General features: G+C 39.9%; 1 protein-coding gene across 1 annotated transcript in view; it reads right to left on the bottom strand.

The window, feature by feature from the left end:
• Positions 1-270: 270 nt before the first annotated feature.
• The window catches only part of extl3 (exostosin-like glycosyltransferase 3), a 30,575-nt gene continuing 11,020 nt past the window's right edge, over positions 271-19,825 (bottom strand). Inside the window, exons 2-6 of the mRNA XM_032585080.1 lie at positions 7,802-10,380; positions 6,875-7,002; positions 4,679-4,823; positions 4,438-4,566; positions 271-1,393 (exon numbers count right to left, since the gene is read on the bottom strand). Coding sequence (XP_032440971.1) covers positions 1,184-1,393; positions 4,438-4,566; positions 4,679-4,823; positions 6,875-7,002; positions 7,802-9,937 — 2,748 coding nt within the window. The 5' untranslated portion in view covers positions 9,938-10,380 and the 3' untranslated portion in view covers positions 271-1,183. The remainder of the gene's footprint in view (positions 1,394-4,437; positions 4,567-4,678; positions 4,824-6,874; positions 7,003-7,801; positions 10,381-19,825) is intronic.

The following is a 19,825-nucleotide window of genomic DNA, read 5'->3' as shown; positions in this document are numbered from 1 at the left end:
ATGGTCTATAGCAAACTCAGCTTAACATCAAGTGAGAGGGTTCTGAACAGCAACAACTGCACGGTCCAACATCAGCACATTCAAACCGGAACTTTACCAATTCTACCGTGGTCAGAGGTCAAACATCCAGCCTGCGTTGTGTGTGGATCATGCTGATGGATGAAAGGACAGTTGTTAAAGTATAAACTTAATCAGAAACCCCCCAAAATGTGTGTGTACGTATAATGTGTAAACGAAAAAATAAATAATCCAAAATAAATTGAAACTTGCTCAACAAATTATTGCATTTAATAATCACAGAAACGTAATATTTTTACCCATTAATATGGGATTTATGCTGATGAGTGTATATAAATCTCTGACTACAGTTGTATAGACCTCCAACTGCATCCATAATACATTCTACTGAAACTGCCTGTTAATTTTTGTGATACTGATCATTTTCAGCCATTTGGTTAATATCACTTCATTAAAAATGATTCGAGTTGGACAGCATGATGGTTGGTTTTATTGACACATTTGAGGCATTATGGTGACCGCTAAAGTGAATTCCCTCTGGAGGACGCAACGCTGCTAAGACATGATTGGACTGAGCTGTTGTCCTTTTGATTTCCCAAAAGGCAGGGAGGTCTCATTTCCACTAGATGTAAATTTACACATTTGAACGACATTAAAAAAAAAAAAAAAAAAAAGAACAGTCCAATAAAATACGTTTGATCATCAGTGCTTGAGTTTGAAGAACAGTTTTCAACTGAATTGCTCTCAGCTGAAGCCATAATTCTGTCCGTTACTTCTGCAGCTCCACCATCAGGAGGAGTGAAGAGTTTCTGTACACTGTAAGTCTGCCTGCTTTTCTGTGGCAGGCAGGTAAGAGGTGCAAATATCTTCTGTAACTAGTGGTTGATGATTGAACATGATTGAAAAGGCGTGTAAAAAAACAAGAAGTGACGTCCGCTGAAAAGGCTTCAATTCTCGGCAGTGGTTTCTCTCAACCTACACTCTCTGAATTTCCAGCTGGTTAAGGTTAAACGTTCGATCCACCTCCACAAAATCTGAGCCCAAAAGCTTCCTCCTGCTTGTTTATGCTGCAGTCCAGCCGTCAGTCTTCATCACTACCTGCAGTGGATGTTTCAGTCCGTCAATCTCTCCCTTCTGTCCGTCTGCGAAGATGCCCGACCCCCGGCTAGATGAATTTGAAGCACTTTGTCTTATCGTGGGGCAAACGAGTCTTAAACAGCACAGAGTCCACTCTGAACTGCGTGTATAGCAGCGGCATGTAACCGTACACCTTGACAAAGAAGTTGATGCATTTGTGGCGCTCGTGGAAGTGCGAGTCGTCGTGTGAAAGGGCCTGAGGGCAGCCGGGGCAGCGGAACGTCCAGCGGGAAGTTACCTGAAATAAACAGAGGGACTGTAAAGTCGCAGTTTTTCACTTTGAAAGGCAATTTGGCAGTCTGCAAAACACACCGCTAACTGTTGCTGAAGGCCCTCTTGTAGTGAAGGAGTGTGTAGATTTACGACGTTGGTTTGTCGTAAACATGCCGTCTAGTAATAAATGTCCTTCCAAGTGAAATTCTGGAGAAAACTCAAGCGTAAAGCGCCGATTCGATCTGCCGTTTTGTAATTCATAATTGTGTGTGTACAATATTGAAAGTGCCAGTTTGAGTAATGGCATGCCTAAATGGGCACAAACAAAAATACACAGGGTCTGAAGAGAATGGATGGATTAAATGCCAATAAGACAAGCAGCAGAAGGTAATACATAAAGTTCTCACAACTTTGGAATTTCTCACTTTACAGTCAAACTTCTATGCATTTTATGTAGATTTTATGGATTAACCAAGACAAAGTAGTGCATTATTACAAAGTGGAAATAAAATATACTTTCTAAAAGGTTTCATCAGTAAAAATCTTAAAACTGAGTCAAAACATAACACCACCTTCAGTGCAACTACAGCTTCAGCTCTCTTGGAATATGTTTCCACCAGCTTTACACATCTAAATGTTGAGGTTAATATCTATTTTTCTTTGAGAAGAGCTGAAGCTCATTATCTGTTCACATCAGTTTTCAGATCTCTAAAAGAGATCATTTTATCTTTTATTTAAACCAGAGAATATGGATTACAGATGTAATCTGCTTTCAAAACATGCAGGTGAGATTGTGGAATCAAAGACTGTGGCTGATATCACATCATTCACCTGATTGAAAAATTTTAGACATATTAGTTTTGGTTTCATCTGACTGGTACTCGTTCTTCCCTGGAGTAATGTTTTCTTACATAACCCTGGACTTGGACTTTTCCACAATCTCATCCTTCATCAAAAAAGTAGAAAATCAGTAAGTAATTTCCTTCTGTTTCACAATATGTCACTACTATATGCTGATCCTTCACATAAAATTCACCAAAAACATTTTGCTGTGTGATGTAATAAAATATGAAAAGTTCAGGAGATGCAAATATTTTATCTACACTGTACAGAAGTTTATGAACAAGTCGAAATGTTTGAATTATTGATAGCAAAAGTTAAACAGGTGATAAAAGGCAGGAAATTCAAAATGTCAAGACTAAAAAAATTCGAGATTCTTCAAAATAAAACAGAAATAGGAACAAGACCAAGAATAACATGCAAAAACGTAGAAGAAGAAAAAATCAGTCCAGGATCAATTTTAACGAGGTCGACAGAATTAACAAGTTTGTTAAGCGATCATTAGAAAAAGTCAGGAAAAGTCATGTTTAAACCTCTACAAATGCAGACCTCTTCTTTTAGCGCAGCAAAAAGCAGCTTTCTGTTCTTCCAAGTGGCTTCAAAACTCTCAATTCTAGTAAGTGATGCAGCACACAAAGCAACACTGTACTGCTGGAAGAGGTTTTGAGGTCTGAACATATTTCAAGAACAGTGCTTGTTAGAGACATAAGAGAAACGAGTCAAAGCCTCCTAAGTGTTAAAAACAGATTTAAGTGTTGAGTGGTGGCAATTTTCTCCGTCTGGTAGACTTTGGCACAGAGCATATTTCCTTGCACAAGGAATCATTTGTGCACTTAAAAGACAAAAGATAAAAACTGTAAAATATATATGTATATTTTATGAAACTGAACAAGCTCAAGAAGAACTAGCTGAACATTTTAACTCTCATAGCAGATGTTTAAAAGGAAATACCGCACTGGGTCTCTAACTTGTAGAGACACAGATTATCACACATCATGTTAATGTGTGTCGTTTTAATGGTATGATGCGAGGGAAAGTTTTATTTGGATTTTAAAGCTTTAATCAATAACAATTTAGTTGTATTTTGTAGTTTGTGAAGCAGTCTGTCTAAGTTTATAACAAATTATATCGCCATCACTTTGTTCAGGTCGTAATACCAGATTAATCATTTAAGGAAAGCATTGTTCTGTTCCGCAAACCATCTAACACTAAATATTTCATTTAGAAGTACTATCGACAGGATGCTAAACTCTTGAAATGTTGCCGCAGAGTCAATGCTGCTTAAAGTTTCATTTAGGTCTATCAGCGATGCTGATGAAGAAAGAAAAATTGGATTAAAGCTTTGTTTTAGCCTCAGTTGTGAGAACATTGTAACACACAAAGCCATCAAATGCCCATTTAAAGTCCATTCTAGGAAATTCTCTAGAGCAATTTCAAAGTCCGCTTGAGACGGCGCGTCTTCCAGACAGAAGGAACAAATGTTGGCTAATCAAGCAGCAAGCGGCTGAAATCTTACAATGCATTGAAGCGAAAAACATCAGTCTGCAGCTGAGAGGGGGGAAAGCCTGTTTCTGTCTACCACTGCATGAAAAATAAGGACACGCTGTTTAAAAATGACTGTGGTAAATCTGCTGCTGTGCAGACATGCTGCCCATTTAAGATTTCAATTATGAAAGAAAAAAAACTCGCAAAACATTCAGGTTTGAATGTTGCCAATTTCTCACCAGCGGTGCAATAAAAAACAGCAATTTAATTTCCAATCTTATTTGTCCTATTGGGTGTAGAAGAAGGGAAATATATTCCCTCAGCCATAAGAACGACGGATTTGCTCCAAATTCAATATTCAAAGGGTTTACTCTTCAGTGAAGTGCTGTCATAAAACATCCTCCCTCCACCAAAGACGGCTTTAATTCCCTGCGGAATATCCCCACTCCGATAAATCAGGCATAACTTTAAAACCACAGGCTCCAGCAGCTTCCATGACTTGATTGCCGTAATTATTTGCCTAGGCATAAACATGCTGTGCAGCGCTGAACGTCCTTCCAATAAAAATCCAGAACAGAAAAAGCAAGCATAACCCACGAGTTAAACTTTTTTTTTTTATGCGGGTAATATTGGATATGCCAGTTTGAGTAATGGAGAGTCTAAATAGAGAAAAATAAAAATACATTTAACCCAGGGGAAGAAACAGAAACTTGAAGAGTGAGGACGCAGCATGCCGTTTCTGACCTTGATTGGCGGTTTGCGGGTTATGTGAGACACCAGAAAGTTCATGGCAATGTCCTCGCAGTTTATGTACTCGTCCACCATGTCCCTGATGGCCTGGGGCATCACGTAAGAGTACAGGTAGGCGTAGTACTACAAGGACAAAAAAAACACGTAGGGAAAATCTGTCAGCAACATGGCTGTATTAAACTCTACAGCGTATGATTTATTTATTTATTTTTTTCAAGATTTCTTTTTATCTGACCTTATGGAAGAAAGCAGCTCCTGTCAGGACCATGGAGAGCTCACAAGAGTAGTTTGAGTTGTAGAGCCAGGACTGATGGTTGACGTCCCACGCATGATACCTCCCTGGGAAACCGACGATGCGATCTCTGGCCTCACGCCACACTCTGAGAGATACCACCAAACGGAGAAAACAAACAACATGAGTCATTCAAGACCTTACTCGAGTCTGAAAGTTTACTCAGGTTGTTAAAACTTTCTCGGATTTGCCTCTTTTCATGTATGTTATGGTCCCCCGCTCATACAAAGGAGTAATTGAAGAATTGTAGTGTCCTCGCTTTTTCAAATTTAGTGTATTACAAGTATTGTGGTTTTATGTGACAATCACAAAGATGTGCAAAATTGTGAGGTGGAAAAACAATTATTTTCAGCATTTTACAAATTGAAGTCCAAAAAGTTTGTCAAGCATTTGTATTCATTCAGCCTGAGCCAATAAAGCAGTAAACTTTTGAATATTTTGAAGTTTTAACTCCAGTCTATGGCCTTCAACCTTTATTGCTGACTATGGTTTCTGGGTTGATGTTCTTCAGGAAGATGAAGTCCTAATCTAAAGTCTTTTTCAGCCTCTAATAATTTCTTCCACAATTATTACCTTTAATTTAGCTCCATCCATCTCCCCTCCAGCTTTGCCAAGATACAAGTTTATAAGATTAAAACCCACACAAAGTGGATTATTTGTCATGTATGTAACATCTGAAGCACTTGAATTTAGCGGTAACAGAGTAAAGATGGCTAAATGCAAATGAACTCTGTATTTCTCAGACTATTCAGCACAACACAGTTATGTATCACAGTTATGTATCACTTTGTGCCTAAATGTATGGGGTATGAATACTTTTCCAAGGCTCTGCGTGTATTCTTACACGTAACATCTGTACGACATCAGTGAAACAGAAACAAACATACTTCATCCGAGTTCAGTGTTTCAGTTTATGAGATGAGATAACTGGACTCCTCCCATCCAGAAGATCCACAGAATGTCCAAAAGCAAATCAACTTCTCTAATACATTCATGTGCAGCCACTTAAAAAATCTAAGATGCTCAACGGCACGGGGACTTCTCTCTCCCTGGAGAGGAGGTCAGGAAACATTCCTGAGTAATCATTGGGGGGAGTTTGAGAAAATGCATCACATATGACCCAGTACACAAACGAACAGTCAGAGGGCCGGTTTCTGCCTGTCTGGACAAGCTGCCACAGCGGCCCCAAACAAGACGGGAGCAGGGGCGAGAACTCTGCAGGAAAAAACAGCTTTTATTTGGTTTAAACACAGACTTCACATTTGAGCTATTCAACAGACACATGGATACTTCAGTCTCTTTTTATTTATTGTGTCATACTCAGTGGTTTCCTTCAAAGTGGTGTTTTGAATTTTTGGGATGTTACTTTTTTCCTCAGAGACAAAAACCCTTAAGTGTTGCAACTACAACTGATTGAGAATTAGATTTGGCTTTAAGTAACAAATCCGACCAGATATAATTAAACTTCTAAATCTAATATAATAATAATAATAATAATAATAATAAAAGCATTACTCATTTTCATTACTTTAAAATTAGTAAGAACAGAATTGGCAGGTCAGGCCTCAAAGATCAGTGATCGGCCAGAAAACTGCAATCGGTGCAGCACAAGTAAAAACACGCACCTCAGACCTACTGGCAAGCACAGAGGTGGAAGAGTGTTGATGCGGGTTTTTTTCCAATTAGAGGACCTGGTCATCTTACAGTCAAGTCAACCCACAACTTCTTTCTGTCCAAACGTATTTTACAATCAAATGTGACGCCTGGTGGCTGAAAGGTTAAAACCGACTCAAACTGCGCCATTAAGAAAATCCCAAACACAGGAGGAAAACCACAGCAGAAGAATCAAGGTACTGAAATGGTCCAGTCAAAGTCAATATTTCAACCTGATTATAAATGCTGTGGAGGAACTTTGGGAGGCTTGTGCAGAATCAAACGTTGGAAAATATCAAAGAACTGAAGCTATGGAGTGAACCACAGTGGGTCAGATTTCTCTCTAATTGATGAGGGAGACAGAAAAACTTCCAACTCCAAAGGCTTTTCCATATGCTCTTGTTTCAGATGTTAAATCTTAGTGTTTGAAATCTTTCCTGTAGGCACAAAACAGAGAAAACAACACTACTCAAGAGCTTCACTGACCTGAAGCCAAACATGATCTCGTCGTGCCGAAGATGAGCATCGTCATCGATGGAGAGGACGGCCTCAGTTTCCACGACGTCCCAGGGTAGAAAGCGGTTGTTGAGGCTGTTCTTTTCTGTGCGGACAACCTGCAGGCATGAGTTTGGCAAAAAAGGGCATTTATATAAGGCAGCACAGAGAACATTTTATATAACACTACCCAGAACAGTTTGAAAAGAGATCCAAAAGAAAATAACTGCAAAGGAAAACAGGGCACCATGTCTTGAGATCTATAACTTGTCTTTTTTTTTATTATTATTGCTGGTCATTTTATTTTCTTATGATTAAAAAAAACAGGCCAAATTATTAATTGGCATTAAACTTATGAAATACATTTTATAAATACAATATACAGAAACATTAAATTTCACAGTAATTAAAATCTGCAATAACTTTTATTTTTAATATTGTGCATTTCAAAAACATTAGCAAGGAAGCAGGCAGTTTACTAATGATGCCAATTCTGCTTTGTGTGTATTTGGGTCAATGGCATCACACGTGCTACAAGAATAAATCTGCGTGCTTGTAATGGTAAACACAATGGACACCATAACAATTAAATCCTTTGAATAAAGACAAACCATTCAAATGCTAGTATTAGTTTAGAAAAGAAAAGATAAAGAAATCTGATAAAGGTTAATGGATGATTACTTGCCTTATGTGATGCCATTAAAGCTATGTGTAAGTGGAAAATTTTTGTTGTTGTTGTTGCTTTTATCCTAATTAGAAAAACAAAATAGCGCAAAAGAAATTGGAAAAAACTAACCATGAAATGTTTTATAAGCGACAAGCTATAGCTGAGGTGTCTACTACTGATTTTACGAAGCAGTCCAGCAAGGAGCTTTAACAAATCTTTACAAGAAAGCAAACAGGGAACATGAATCTTACCACAATAGGCAGGCCGATGTCTGGCCAGAGGAGGTCATCTGAAGGAGGCTTTGGTGAATTCCACACCACCACTACCTTGTTAAGGTATGGCAGCCCATTTAGCCTCTCCAGAGAGTTCATCAGCACTTCCTCCCTTTCATATGTCAGCATGACCACAGTGAACTGCTCCCGGGGGACATTCCCTCCAAGAGCAGCCTGAAATTCCTTCCCAGAGCCTCCAGAGCCCCCACCAATGGGCCTGAAACCGGTTCCAGAGCCAAGGAATTTGGCTTCTGAGGGCAACACCGGGTCCAGAGGAGTGTGGGGGAACAGATGGAAGGGCCCCGGGGCCCTGTTCCATGCTCTGTACGTGTCTGCTGCCGTGTATGTGAAGTTCCGGAGGAAGCGGGGAGAGGCATATGGAGGCTCCGTCTCTACGGGACCAAGATCCAGATCCCCGTTGTCGGCCAGGTTGGCGTCCGTTCCCGCCAGCTTCCCGGCTTTGTGGGGAATCTCATGCGCGGGCTCGTCCTTGATTGGAGCAGCAGGAACCTGGATGCTAGTTCGTATGCTTGCGAGGATGGTGTTGAGAACATTCTCAGAGGTTGAGAAGTATGTCTCCCAGAGAAAACGACCCTGCCGCCTCATGGCGAGCATGTCGTTGTCCGATAGGCTGCGCAGCAAGAAGTGGAGCTCTGTGACACGGGGCTTGGGTACTATAATGGCAGCTTCAGTCCAGCGGATAAATTGGTGGTACGGTAGTCTAGAGTGGTCCCCTAACACAACAGGAATCGCCCCTACCTCCAAGGCCTCAAACAGCCTCATCCCGCAGCCTGCTGAGGCAACCAGCTGTCCGTCCCCTGGAGCGATCACCAGAGCAAACGTAGAAGCCTTGAGCACTTCCAGCCTGTCCTCCCTCTCCCCACAAAGAGCCCATTCTGTCGGCAAACTGGGTTTTGGGTTCTTGCATGTGAACTCCACCAGTACCTGATCCAGGTGGCTGTCCTGGACTGCTTTTAAAGTGCCAATTATCCGATCATCGTAGTCGGCGGGCGGATCTCCCTCCAGTTCCTCCTCAACCGATTGAGGGGGCGCCTCCTGGAGACTGCTCCTTAGAGACTCCACCCTTTCACCCTGGAAAGTGAAAAGGTACTTCCTCTTTACAGGAACCTGTGGTGGAACCTCCAAAAAGTTGGGTTCTGACAGAGCGTGGACCAGCGGGGACACAACTAGGTCGAATCCCTCACGGTACTGCTGCTCCAGGAAGGTGGACTGGGCGACCACTGCCCTTCCTGTGCTGACGTTATACAAGAAGTTCTGAGTCATGGACTTTCTGGAGAAATGCACCAGAACATGATTGTGTCCATCAGACCTCCAGTAAGGAAGAGCTTTCAGCTGCTTCTCCAATTCTGAAGGAGATGGCAAAGGGGAGGACTCTAGTACCTCTCCCACCAGAACTAAATATAAACAGGCGATACTTGGGTTTTCAGTTACATAAATATTGCTTTTAACAGATGATGCAAAAGCCTGCTTCACCAATGGATCAAGATTATTCCCCCAACCATAAGAACTTGTGTCATAGACATAAACAGGAAACCCAGATGTAAGAGGACAGCGTGCGTAGTCAAAGCAAGACCGCAGACGACAGGAACGCGAAGACTTCGGTGGTGGTAGTCCTGGGTCCTCTTTGTCTGGTAGCAGTCGAACAGGCAAAGACAGCTTGGGCTGGTTCTGGGCCATCAGTTCTTTATAGGAATGCTCGGTCTGGCTGATGACGTTTTTCAGCTGCAGCAGATCCTGCTTGGCGCTGTCGATGCTGCGCTTGCAGGCCTCGATGCGGAGGTTGAGCCTGGCGATCTCGCCGTTGAGTTCCTGCCTCTTGGCCTCCAGCTGCAGCAGCTCCTCGCTGACAGACTCGCGGATGCGGCACAGGTCCTGTACGTGTTTGGCTTCGCACAGCTCCCCGCCGGGCCGGGGCCCAAAGATGCGCTTGTCGGGCCCGCCGGCTTCATCAATGGTGGTGAGGTAGTAATGGGCGATGAGAGGGAAGAAGACCAAGATGAAGAAGAGCATGAAACTGAGCCATGTGAGACGTACCCGGCGCAGCACCCATGTCTGGCCTCCGACACCCACTCCGCCACCGTTACGCTGCATCATTTATCGGTCAGTCTTTTCCTCGCCCCACTAAGGAACTGTTTCTATAAGGAGCAGCAGCCATGGTCGACCTTGTCAGCAAGGTGGTGGGACAGAAACTAAACCATTAAATCTTCTCTAAAGGTCATCTGCTGCAGAGTTCCTCCACAGAGAGTCCCGTTGGTGATGTCGGCTGAGGCTCAGCCTCACCTGTACTCTAAAATGCACTCTGTATTGTAACCAACTAAAGTTGATGCCATTTTCTGTTGAGAGGGGTTTAACTATTCCTCTGAATGTTTGCCAGTAAACAGTTCAACATATGCAAAGGGATAGTCCCTTGATGGATGAAGCCAGGAGTACATGATGATCATGTGACGGCTCGGATGTGCTCATTTTCTGATCCCCCATCAGAAAACCCACAGGATGTTGACCCTTTTAAATCTCTTTAATCTTCTTAAAATAGAAACCTGAAACAGAGAAAAGCAGGGAAAAAAACAATAAGTGCCAATGATCATCTGAGGCAAGAATAAACTCTTCTAAGTACAGATCATGTCAAGTGGTTTCATTCAACTCTCAAAATTTATATCAACTAATATACAGAAATTCTGTCTTCACACACCACAACACATCTCAAACATTCTTATCTGTGCAGGAGTGTACAGCACAACGTAGACCTCTCGCTAGGCCTGTCACGATAGTAAATTTTGCTGAGCGATTAATTGTCTCAAAAATTATTGCGATAAACGATAATATTGTTTGAAGACCTTTTTACACTGATTTAATGGAAATGACATAATAATCCATGCGATTTCTTGCAAAAGATAGATACACTTTATTTTCAAAAGAACACTAAACACTGGAACTGATAAACAAAATAAACAAAACAACCAAAAACAAAAATAAAATGGTCTCCATTAACAAAAAACGCACTTGAAAAAAAAAAACTAAACAACATAAAGTAAAAGTGGAAATAAATACTGCATTCAACCAAAAGAGTGCAGATTATGAAGTCTGTATACTATGTTGCCCTTCAGTAATCATTAGATTTAAATAGAGAAGATGGGCACATCGACTACATGATGCAATAGTTCACACTACACGATTTTTTGCTCCTATTTTTCCCCTTACAACAATCTTAAAACGTTGATCTTTCTAAGATTGTGTGGTGTGTTACGGTAGATCGTCGTTGCCGCTCCGATCGAAATCAGGGATTTTCCCCCGACTGGGCGCTTTAACGCAGCCTGTTGAATGTGACAGGTAGCCAATCAGAAAGCGCGGATTCTCCTCCGCGCTTTCTGAGGGGAAATTACGTCGGGGAATCCCAAACAGCTGACACGGCGCAACCCGAAGTCCAGCGGACATTGGAGATGATATGTGGAAACAACATTAGTGTTTATTCAACATGCAAAGAATATAGAAATGACAAGGAGAGGAGTTGGAGTGAAATTGCTACCACAGTTGGTAAACCCGGTAACTTTTCAGCTGTTCTTCGTTACGTGACGTAAATAGGTTCTAATGATTTTCATTCAGTCAGGACTTTACGCTGACACTAGCCACATGCATTGCAGGTAGATTGTAGTAAAGCATTGATTAATGCCTGGTTTTAAAATTAGTTAACTGGACTTGTAGCCATTATTTTGTGCCCATTGTTGGACACCACACGGCAGGAACGAATCCGATCGAACCGTTATACCTAGGATTTCTGTCGGCTAATGTGTGATCTGTCAGGTTTTGAAAATGGGCCGACAATCGGCCGACAGCTCTAAGATCGTGTAGGGTGCGCTGGGCTTTACACTAAGGAAATGAGGAAGGGAGGATCAGTGGAGAGCACCGGAGTTGAGCCTTTTTTTCCATTCAGTGTCATTAACAGAAAGAGAAAAAGGCCGGAAGAGACGATAATGCCGATAATTAAAATGACGTCGATAGTTTCGCGACAGGCCTACCTCTCGCTGTGGTGCTACTGCAGCTGTTACTTCTTGCAGTCTTTTCATAAAATGATTCATTTGTTAATGAACATAAGTGGTTTAGCTGATATGATCCAAAAAAAAAGAACAAAGCAAAAAGCAGATGCATTTAAAATGTTTTTGTGAAACTTCAATAATTTGAATAAAGGTATAAGGAGTAGTTAAAAAAAACATTCATATACCTTGCACTTGAACTTGTATGTGAGGAGTCCACATAAGTTAGCACATAATTGTGATGTAGAATGACAAGTGTAGGAGGTTTTCAAACATTCTACCAAATAAAATCCAAAATGTGGTATTCATATGTATTTAGACTCTTTCATACTCCAAAGTGAAACCCAGTGCTACTAACCATCACAAGAAGTCTACTAATTATTAAATAGGAGCAGGGCTGCAACTAATGATTACTTTAGTAATCGATTAGTCTATCAATTATTTTGACAATCTGGTAAGAAAATTGTCAGTTACAAAGTATTTGTTCTGGTTGATCATACAAAACCCCAAAATTACATACATATTGACTTATTCATTTTTGTTAGGGACATGCAGTCGAAATTGAAGTAAAAAGGCAAGTTGAGGTGAAAGAGACAATAGCAAGGAAGCAATATGTATGAGATTTATAGTCAAAGCTTTGCAAAGCCAGCCAGAAGCTCAGCTGTTCAGCCTGTGCATGATTGCCTCCCGCAGAAGACAAATATCAGTGAGCTGAACAATACAAGGTATCTTTGGTTTTCAATTAACTTTTCAATTTAATCTTTTTTTCCATGTCACACAGAGCCCAAACTCTGGAGAGCCGTCATTTGTAACACACACCCAGCCAGGAAATTAACATCAAAAGCACCTTCAGCAAATCTCATTAAAGCACTCCTCCTGCATCCTGACCTCAACGCAGACTCAAATTATCGAGCACCCTTGATAAGAGTCCATGTTAGAGAGCGATGATTGCCTCAGGACTGGGAAAGGCTCAGGCATACAGAAGATGAACAGCTGCGCCATCTGATAAATAGTGTTAAACTGATATCTCAGTATTGGGACAAAAAAACAGAACACACAAAGAGCATAAATAAATATGTATAACAAGTTTTCCATCAGTTTCTAAAAGCAGCGAGAGATGTGCTGCTCGAGCTATAGCTACATCAAAAGCCTTGTAGATGTCACCTGATAGGCCAAGAGCCAAAAAGTTCTTATCAAGCACTTTAAAAACCCAAAACACACCGAGCAAATTACATAAAGCAGTTCAGAGCTACACAAAGACCAGAGGAATGTAGGAGGCGTTTATCCTCCATGACATAATCACCTTTGATAAGCAAGCCATCTCTGAGCAACTGCTGCATCTGAGCCTTCGTAGATCAGGCCAGAGACCGAGATCATCTTTATAACAGACATTTTTCATTTCGGACATCATATCTGAGTCAAATAAACATGCATGCTGCTCATAAGTCATACATCTGAGATTACAAATAATGTATGTTTCCATTTTCTCCTTGGGCCTACTTTGGCACAACTCGTGGTGTCGATACAAGCCCAATAAGTCCTATCACAACAGTGTAAACATGCTAATGCTACACTTGCACTTTAGAAAACTTCTCAGTCTAATTATTGAATTTCATTAATTAACTTCAAAAAAGTGAAAGTCATAAATAGATCACACACAAAGTGATATATTTAGTTATGTCTTAAAACTACGGAGAGCTTAGTCTCTCTTACATTTACATTTCACAGGCCGCATAAAAAAAGATTGTTCAATACAGAAGTGTTTTAACCACAGCTGCGCCAAGAGTCGAAGACTGCTGACTTAACGGTCGTCAACAGAGTTGAGACATTAAAGTACTGGCGGGTCACAGAGAAACATGTCAAAAGCAATTATTATAAAACTCCGTGAAAGAAAAAAAGATGAAACAACAAATATAACTTCAACCTTGGGAGGATTCATGAGTTTGGAATACATGGGCTAGTTAATGCATAAACCTTTTAAATGAGAACAAAATACACAAATGCACAATTCATTTTAGTCTAACAGCCTACAGGCTAAGTAATGCTTTATTATTTAGCATACTTACCTCTGCACTTAAGTTTAAGGGTTAATATAGGACGGTTTGTTGATGCAATTTATTTCTCTCTGGTATTAAGGAGGTTGTATATGAAATACAAATTCACAGGACGGATGACAGTTTCAACACTGGCCTCCGTCTGCACAGTGACGTCCCTGAACTGCAACTATCACAACAGCCTGATTAATTAGTGCATGACTGTCAGAATTAGAGGCCTCATGGCACACAGATGTTAGCAGATGTGGCCGCTAGGCCTAATCTGGAACCAAAAACATGCTGCCTTAAAGCTCTGCCTGTGGCTGCCTTCTGGGAAACGGAGCAACATGCATAGATAAGTCAGAATTTCAATCTCTTCAGTAGCAGCTCTCTAATCTGCAGAAAGTTGTCCCACTGCTGCAGACAGCCTAATCTGACTCCAGTTTGCATGGAGAACACACAGTGAAGCATTGATTGCTCTCAACTCACTTTGTGGGGATCGATGATAATGCCATCATTACCTACCGCCAAGCTGCGAGGCTTTGGCTGCCATTAAGGGAAGCTGATGGTGCCATTTTACTTGCAAGACTGAAGCAACATTAAACAGAGCCACATAAAAAAAAATAGATAAAACATAATATGTCTTTGCTTATGCAGCACAGACTGCAGCGATAACACCACCACAACACTTTGCAGTCGTACCTGCATGGGTTGCAGCCAAATTAATAGTTATGAAGTCTTGCTTCTCAGGGGAGAGGGAAGCTGTAGCCGACCAACTCATCTGACCCAGATAAGAAAAGAGCATTTGCACCACATGAAAAAACACCAAGCAGGAAAACTGTTGGTTGGTTCCATGAATAAATTAGTATGCATTACTCAAGAAGTGCTAATATGATTTACTGATTCAGTCAACATGGCCTAATTTAATTCTATAGAAAATTTGCAGCACATAGCCAAAATGGCAGCAAGAGCATCTAGTAAGGTTTGCACCAAAATATGCATCATGATGGGTTAATAATAATCAAGAGGTTTAGATGAAGTATATTCATGAGATTGACAGCAGCAGGTCCCGGACACTGAGTGGGACTCAGATAGAGGGGGTGCTGTCTCTGATTTCCCAGACATCAGAGGGCTAGCTCTTGTATAAATGTTTGAACAGTGTCTCTGCAAACTGGCAGCAATTTACGAGGCAGGCGTTGCAAAATTATTTTTGTAGGAAACGCAGATGAGACTGTGCAGTCTTCCAGCTGTAACAAGTTTTTAAAAGAGGCGACAACAAATTTGACAAGATCCAAAACCAAACAAGCAGCAGAGAGTGCGTTAGCAGCCATAAGTTAGTGAGAGAAATTTGACGCTTAAGCCTAAAGTTTTGTTTTTTCCTGTCTGTCCACGAGGAATCTGAGCTTTAGACACAGCTGACAGGAGGAACTAGAGAAGCCCACAGGAAGACTCCTACTTAGTGGAGACATAGTTGTTAAATAAACTGCAACTAAAACTAGAATAAAATGATTCAGAATGTTTTGGCCTCCTTCATAATCATTTAAAATGAATTGTGTTTAGCTTCCAAGAGCTTGCCTAGAAGAGACAATTCAAGTAAAGAACATAAATATTTGTCTTGGCTACTAAAATAGATGCACTTTTCATCATTTGACAACAAATGTACGTACCACGCTATTGTTTTTATGTCTGTTGGTGAAATGATTAACCTATGACATGCTAACTAGTTCCTAAAAATTACCAACACTGTCTAATCAGGCTAAACACTCAAGAGGTCTGTAAAGAGCAGAATAGCAGAAGAAACAACATTCTGTGCAACAAGGACTTTTACTTCAGTATTGTAATCGACTTTAGCTGACATTAATTCAGTGTTTAATTTGGAGTTTTTCACTATGGCATAAATCTGTTTAAAAACAGTACAGATTAATTCATTATATTAAATTTAAAAGCCCATTTACTTTAGGAACTTATCACCAAGTGAAATGTATAGATCAATTACACACAGATGGATGTTTGAAAGCCTTTATCTCTGTTAATTATGATAATTTTTCACTTACAGCCAATGAAAACATTTAAAATTAGAATATTACATTAGACGAATAAAAATTTATGAAGAAAAAAAACTTTTTAAAAACAGAAAGGTGGGTTTTATGTAAAGTATGTTTAATATGATTTTCAAAAGGTGTACAATATAATTTATTTAATATGACATCTTAAATGAGCTGATGAATCTTTAAATTGAGTCCTAAACACATCCATTTGAGATTTTGTATATAAAATATTAAACATTATTACAGCTTAGAGATAACAATATAGATATATTCATTAAGAAAAAAGTGGTAATTTGTTTGTCTTTATCAAAAATTATTAGATATGATACAAATAAAACAATTTTTTTTTTTTTAGATTAAATATTTTTGTTTAAGACAATTGTAAAAGTGATGCAGGTTATTATGGTGAACCCAGTCAGGATCTCATACCGACCAGACTGTTTATGCAAAATACAGAACCTCAAATTTCACCCAATACATTCGCTGACGTGACCAAACCTATGAAAGGAAAAGAAATATATATATGTTAAATACTAGACTTATAAGATGCTAAGTCTGTTTGTGCAAATCAGTTGAATAAAAAACACTGCAAACTGCAGCCAACAATAATAATATGGTTAAAATGGACATTATTAATCCAGAATCAATTTAACTCGCTTCACACAACATGCATAATGCTTTATGTATGTTTACTGCTGAATTAGATTTAAATTCTGAAGATAAACTTTATTCCCCTGGGTTACTTAAATCATGCATTAATATAATTGAAATTCAACAAACAATGAGAACAACTTTAAACTGATCTCCAAACAAGCTGCAGCAGCACATGTCAAATAATCCTAATGGCTTTGGGACCGCGTTATATTAGTCTCCTTATGGGGCTTTGGCTCAGTGTGCTCACAGACTATGCTTCCATTAAATAACTGGGAATTTATAGACAATATTAAGGTAAGGCATTCCCAGCAGAGGTGCCAAAGAGAGAGAAAAAAAACAAAAAACATTCAGGCAGCTGAAGGGAGGGGCAGTCGCTGCACGAAAGTAGCAGCTGTTAAAGCTACGGGTCACCACTCATCTCCCGACAGCTGACAGAGAATCTTGAGGAGTTTTTACACTAGCAAGCTATCGAGGTCACTATAGAGATGCAGATCATTTCAAGGAGTCAGAAAAAGAAAAAAAATGTTTTCCTGTTAAATATTTAAGATCCAATATGAGGCAAAGACAAGACATGAGGTTACAATTAACAAGAACTGAATCTGTTCAGAGAAGAAGTCTGAAGAGACAAATGAAACCAGCCTAATGAGACAAAAGAGGCAGCCTACACAGCAAAAAGGCCAGCAGCCTCTGCAAACTCCCAGCTTATACAAAATACAATACATTGCAGCACCTTTTCAGCTGCATATCATTAGTAAAGAGCTTATTCTCCCAGAGGTAAATATCAACACAGTACTGGAACCTGCTGACAAAGATTTTCATCAAAAAAATGATCGATAGTGGGACAAAGTCATGAGCCTGACTATTTCAGGGTCATCTGTCAGGGCAACACCCACCATCAGGAAAGCAGGGTAGGTTTTTTTCAACTTGTGATCCAAAGGTGCATAAAAACATGTCAATTAAAGCATTTGATCGCAGAAAAGCAATGTAGGCAATATCTACATTTACCCAAGAGTGAATTAGCATTTTCATTTTATGTATAAATTTGGAGCATCACTGCATCAGATTTGGTGAGTGAGAGGGCCTTGTGAGGTTTGGACAGAAAAACAAACTACATGTAAAAAAAAAAAAGTCAGTTTTCCACTTTGGAGCATCTTGTTAATTTATAGGCAAGCCTGTGTTCAAAATAAAGTGGAAGCTGCCAACAGGATCAATCACACTCTCCAACACAACTTGTGCTGAATGCATTATTGTGCTAAAACCCATTGTAAAGCCATTAATGCCCACATCAAGCTTCAAGTTCGCCCTAATCCAAGTATGATTAATGGGTAGCCATTACTTGGGTCGACTGCATGGAACACAAATATAATTTTTGCCATTGTGCAGTCAATCTTTTGCAAAACAATAATCCTGTAGCTCATCATCTGCTACTTGGTAGTTTTGTCTCATTGTGTGCAACAGACTGAGCATAGACCACAGACTAAAACCAACCCTTTCCCAGGAGTTCAGGAAGATTATTCACATCCATGCTAAAAGGTAAATGGCTAAGAATTATCCCAAACTTTTCTTTTCTTGCAAACATGAGGTTGGCAAAAAGAATTGGTTTCACAGTAGAAATGCAAAAAATAAAATAAAATAAAACCTGGCTGTAATTTTTAGCTTGTTAGCCAACTTGTGATTAGCTGGTCAGTACCGCAAAAACCCAGTCTGTTCAGTAAATGAAGTACATGTTTTTCAGCATTGTTAACTTTACTAATTGGTAATAGATGCTAAGGGCGAGTTAGAATGTTAACACCTTAATATTTTTGTATTAAACCTTTAGTAAAGCCTGTTTTACAGCAATTGCAGAAGTTTTAGAATACCTGCTGGACTGATGAAAGAAATGAGAACTTTTTGGCCTTTCAAAGTGGTTCTTTCAAATTGTCAGGTCGATGGTCTTTCAACACGATAATGACCCAAACATACAGCAGAAAGCATTGAAAGCACCTGGCATCATTCTCCAGAGTACAAGTACAAGGCCTGCACAGAAATATGGGTAATGCAGTATTATTGATGGACATTATAGCACATTTTCCTCAATCTCCTCCCTGTTCCATTGTCACAATGACCCTGCCATTTTCCTTACACTTCAGCATTTTATTCACAAAAAAGGTGTGAGCACAAGAGTATGACTGCTCGGACCCTGAAAAATTAATGACAAAAATGTACTTGTACAAAAATATTCCATTGCAATACTGTACAAGTTTATTTTGTAAAATTATAATAATTTAGCAGGTTTGCCATATTTCTTGTCCATTCCATTTTTATTTGTTTATATATAGAGTATTTTCAGTTCAAGATATTTCAATGTCTTTTTCTCTATTGTAAAAAAGGCACAACAAATGCTAGCATTAAAAAAAAAACAGTTGGATGAGATACTAAACAAATCTGACCAGAGACTAATGAGTGCTGCTTTCCTGTCATTAACTATTAAACACCTATTTTATGTCAACAAAGTCATTAAGACCATTAAAAACCCTGGTGTGATGACCCGAAGCAGGGGCAATTACAGACTTGCCTCCATGAGGACCTCTCAGCTCAAAACATATTGAAGTGTTGACCTTTACAGCTCAGCAAGTGTACTAAAACGAAATGCAGGCTGGCAGAGACAAGGAGAGAATCTTGTTTGGAAAACAAACTGAACACAGGGAAAAATGCATTACTCTGCAAAAAAAACCCAACACCTCTTCCAATGACACAGAGATGTACATAGATAGAGAAAAGGCCAAATACAACACAGGGGAGAGGGAGCGAGTTCATAATGACAGATGGACCTGGGTGTGTTCCAACCTCCAGGGCTTCTGCAGTATGACAAGGATTACACAAGAGAGTAATTCAAGGTGCATATGTCCTCGCCAGATTGCCTGGATTCATCTTACGAAAGTCAAATACGAAACATGTTGTGAACTAGCAGTGATGATGTCGACAAGTCTGCGACAATAACACACTTGCATCCTCAGCGTTTAAAAAAATAAACTGAGTGAGAGATTAACAAAAATGGATCACGGCTGATCCACAAGTGCTAATTTGTCGATGAATCCTCTGTCGTTATGCTGCTGCGGCACGTATGGCGCCAGCAGGGGTGAGGTGAGGAGAGTCTCTCGCTGCTGCATTAGTGAGAAGTGAGGATGTGACAGCTAATTAGAGTCAAAACAGACATTTGGAGAAACAGGATTCCCCCAA

The sequence above is a fragment of the Xiphophorus hellerii genome, chromosome 15, assembly GCF_003331165.1.
Source record: "Xiphophorus hellerii strain 12219 chromosome 15, Xiphophorus_hellerii-4.1, whole genome shotgun sequence".
In the NCBI taxonomy this organism is placed as follows: domain Eukaryota; kingdom Metazoa; phylum Chordata; class Actinopteri; order Cyprinodontiformes; family Poeciliidae; genus Xiphophorus; species Xiphophorus hellerii.
Note: the sequence above shows the minus strand (reverse complement) of the source record. Positions and strands in the feature narration are given on the sequence as shown.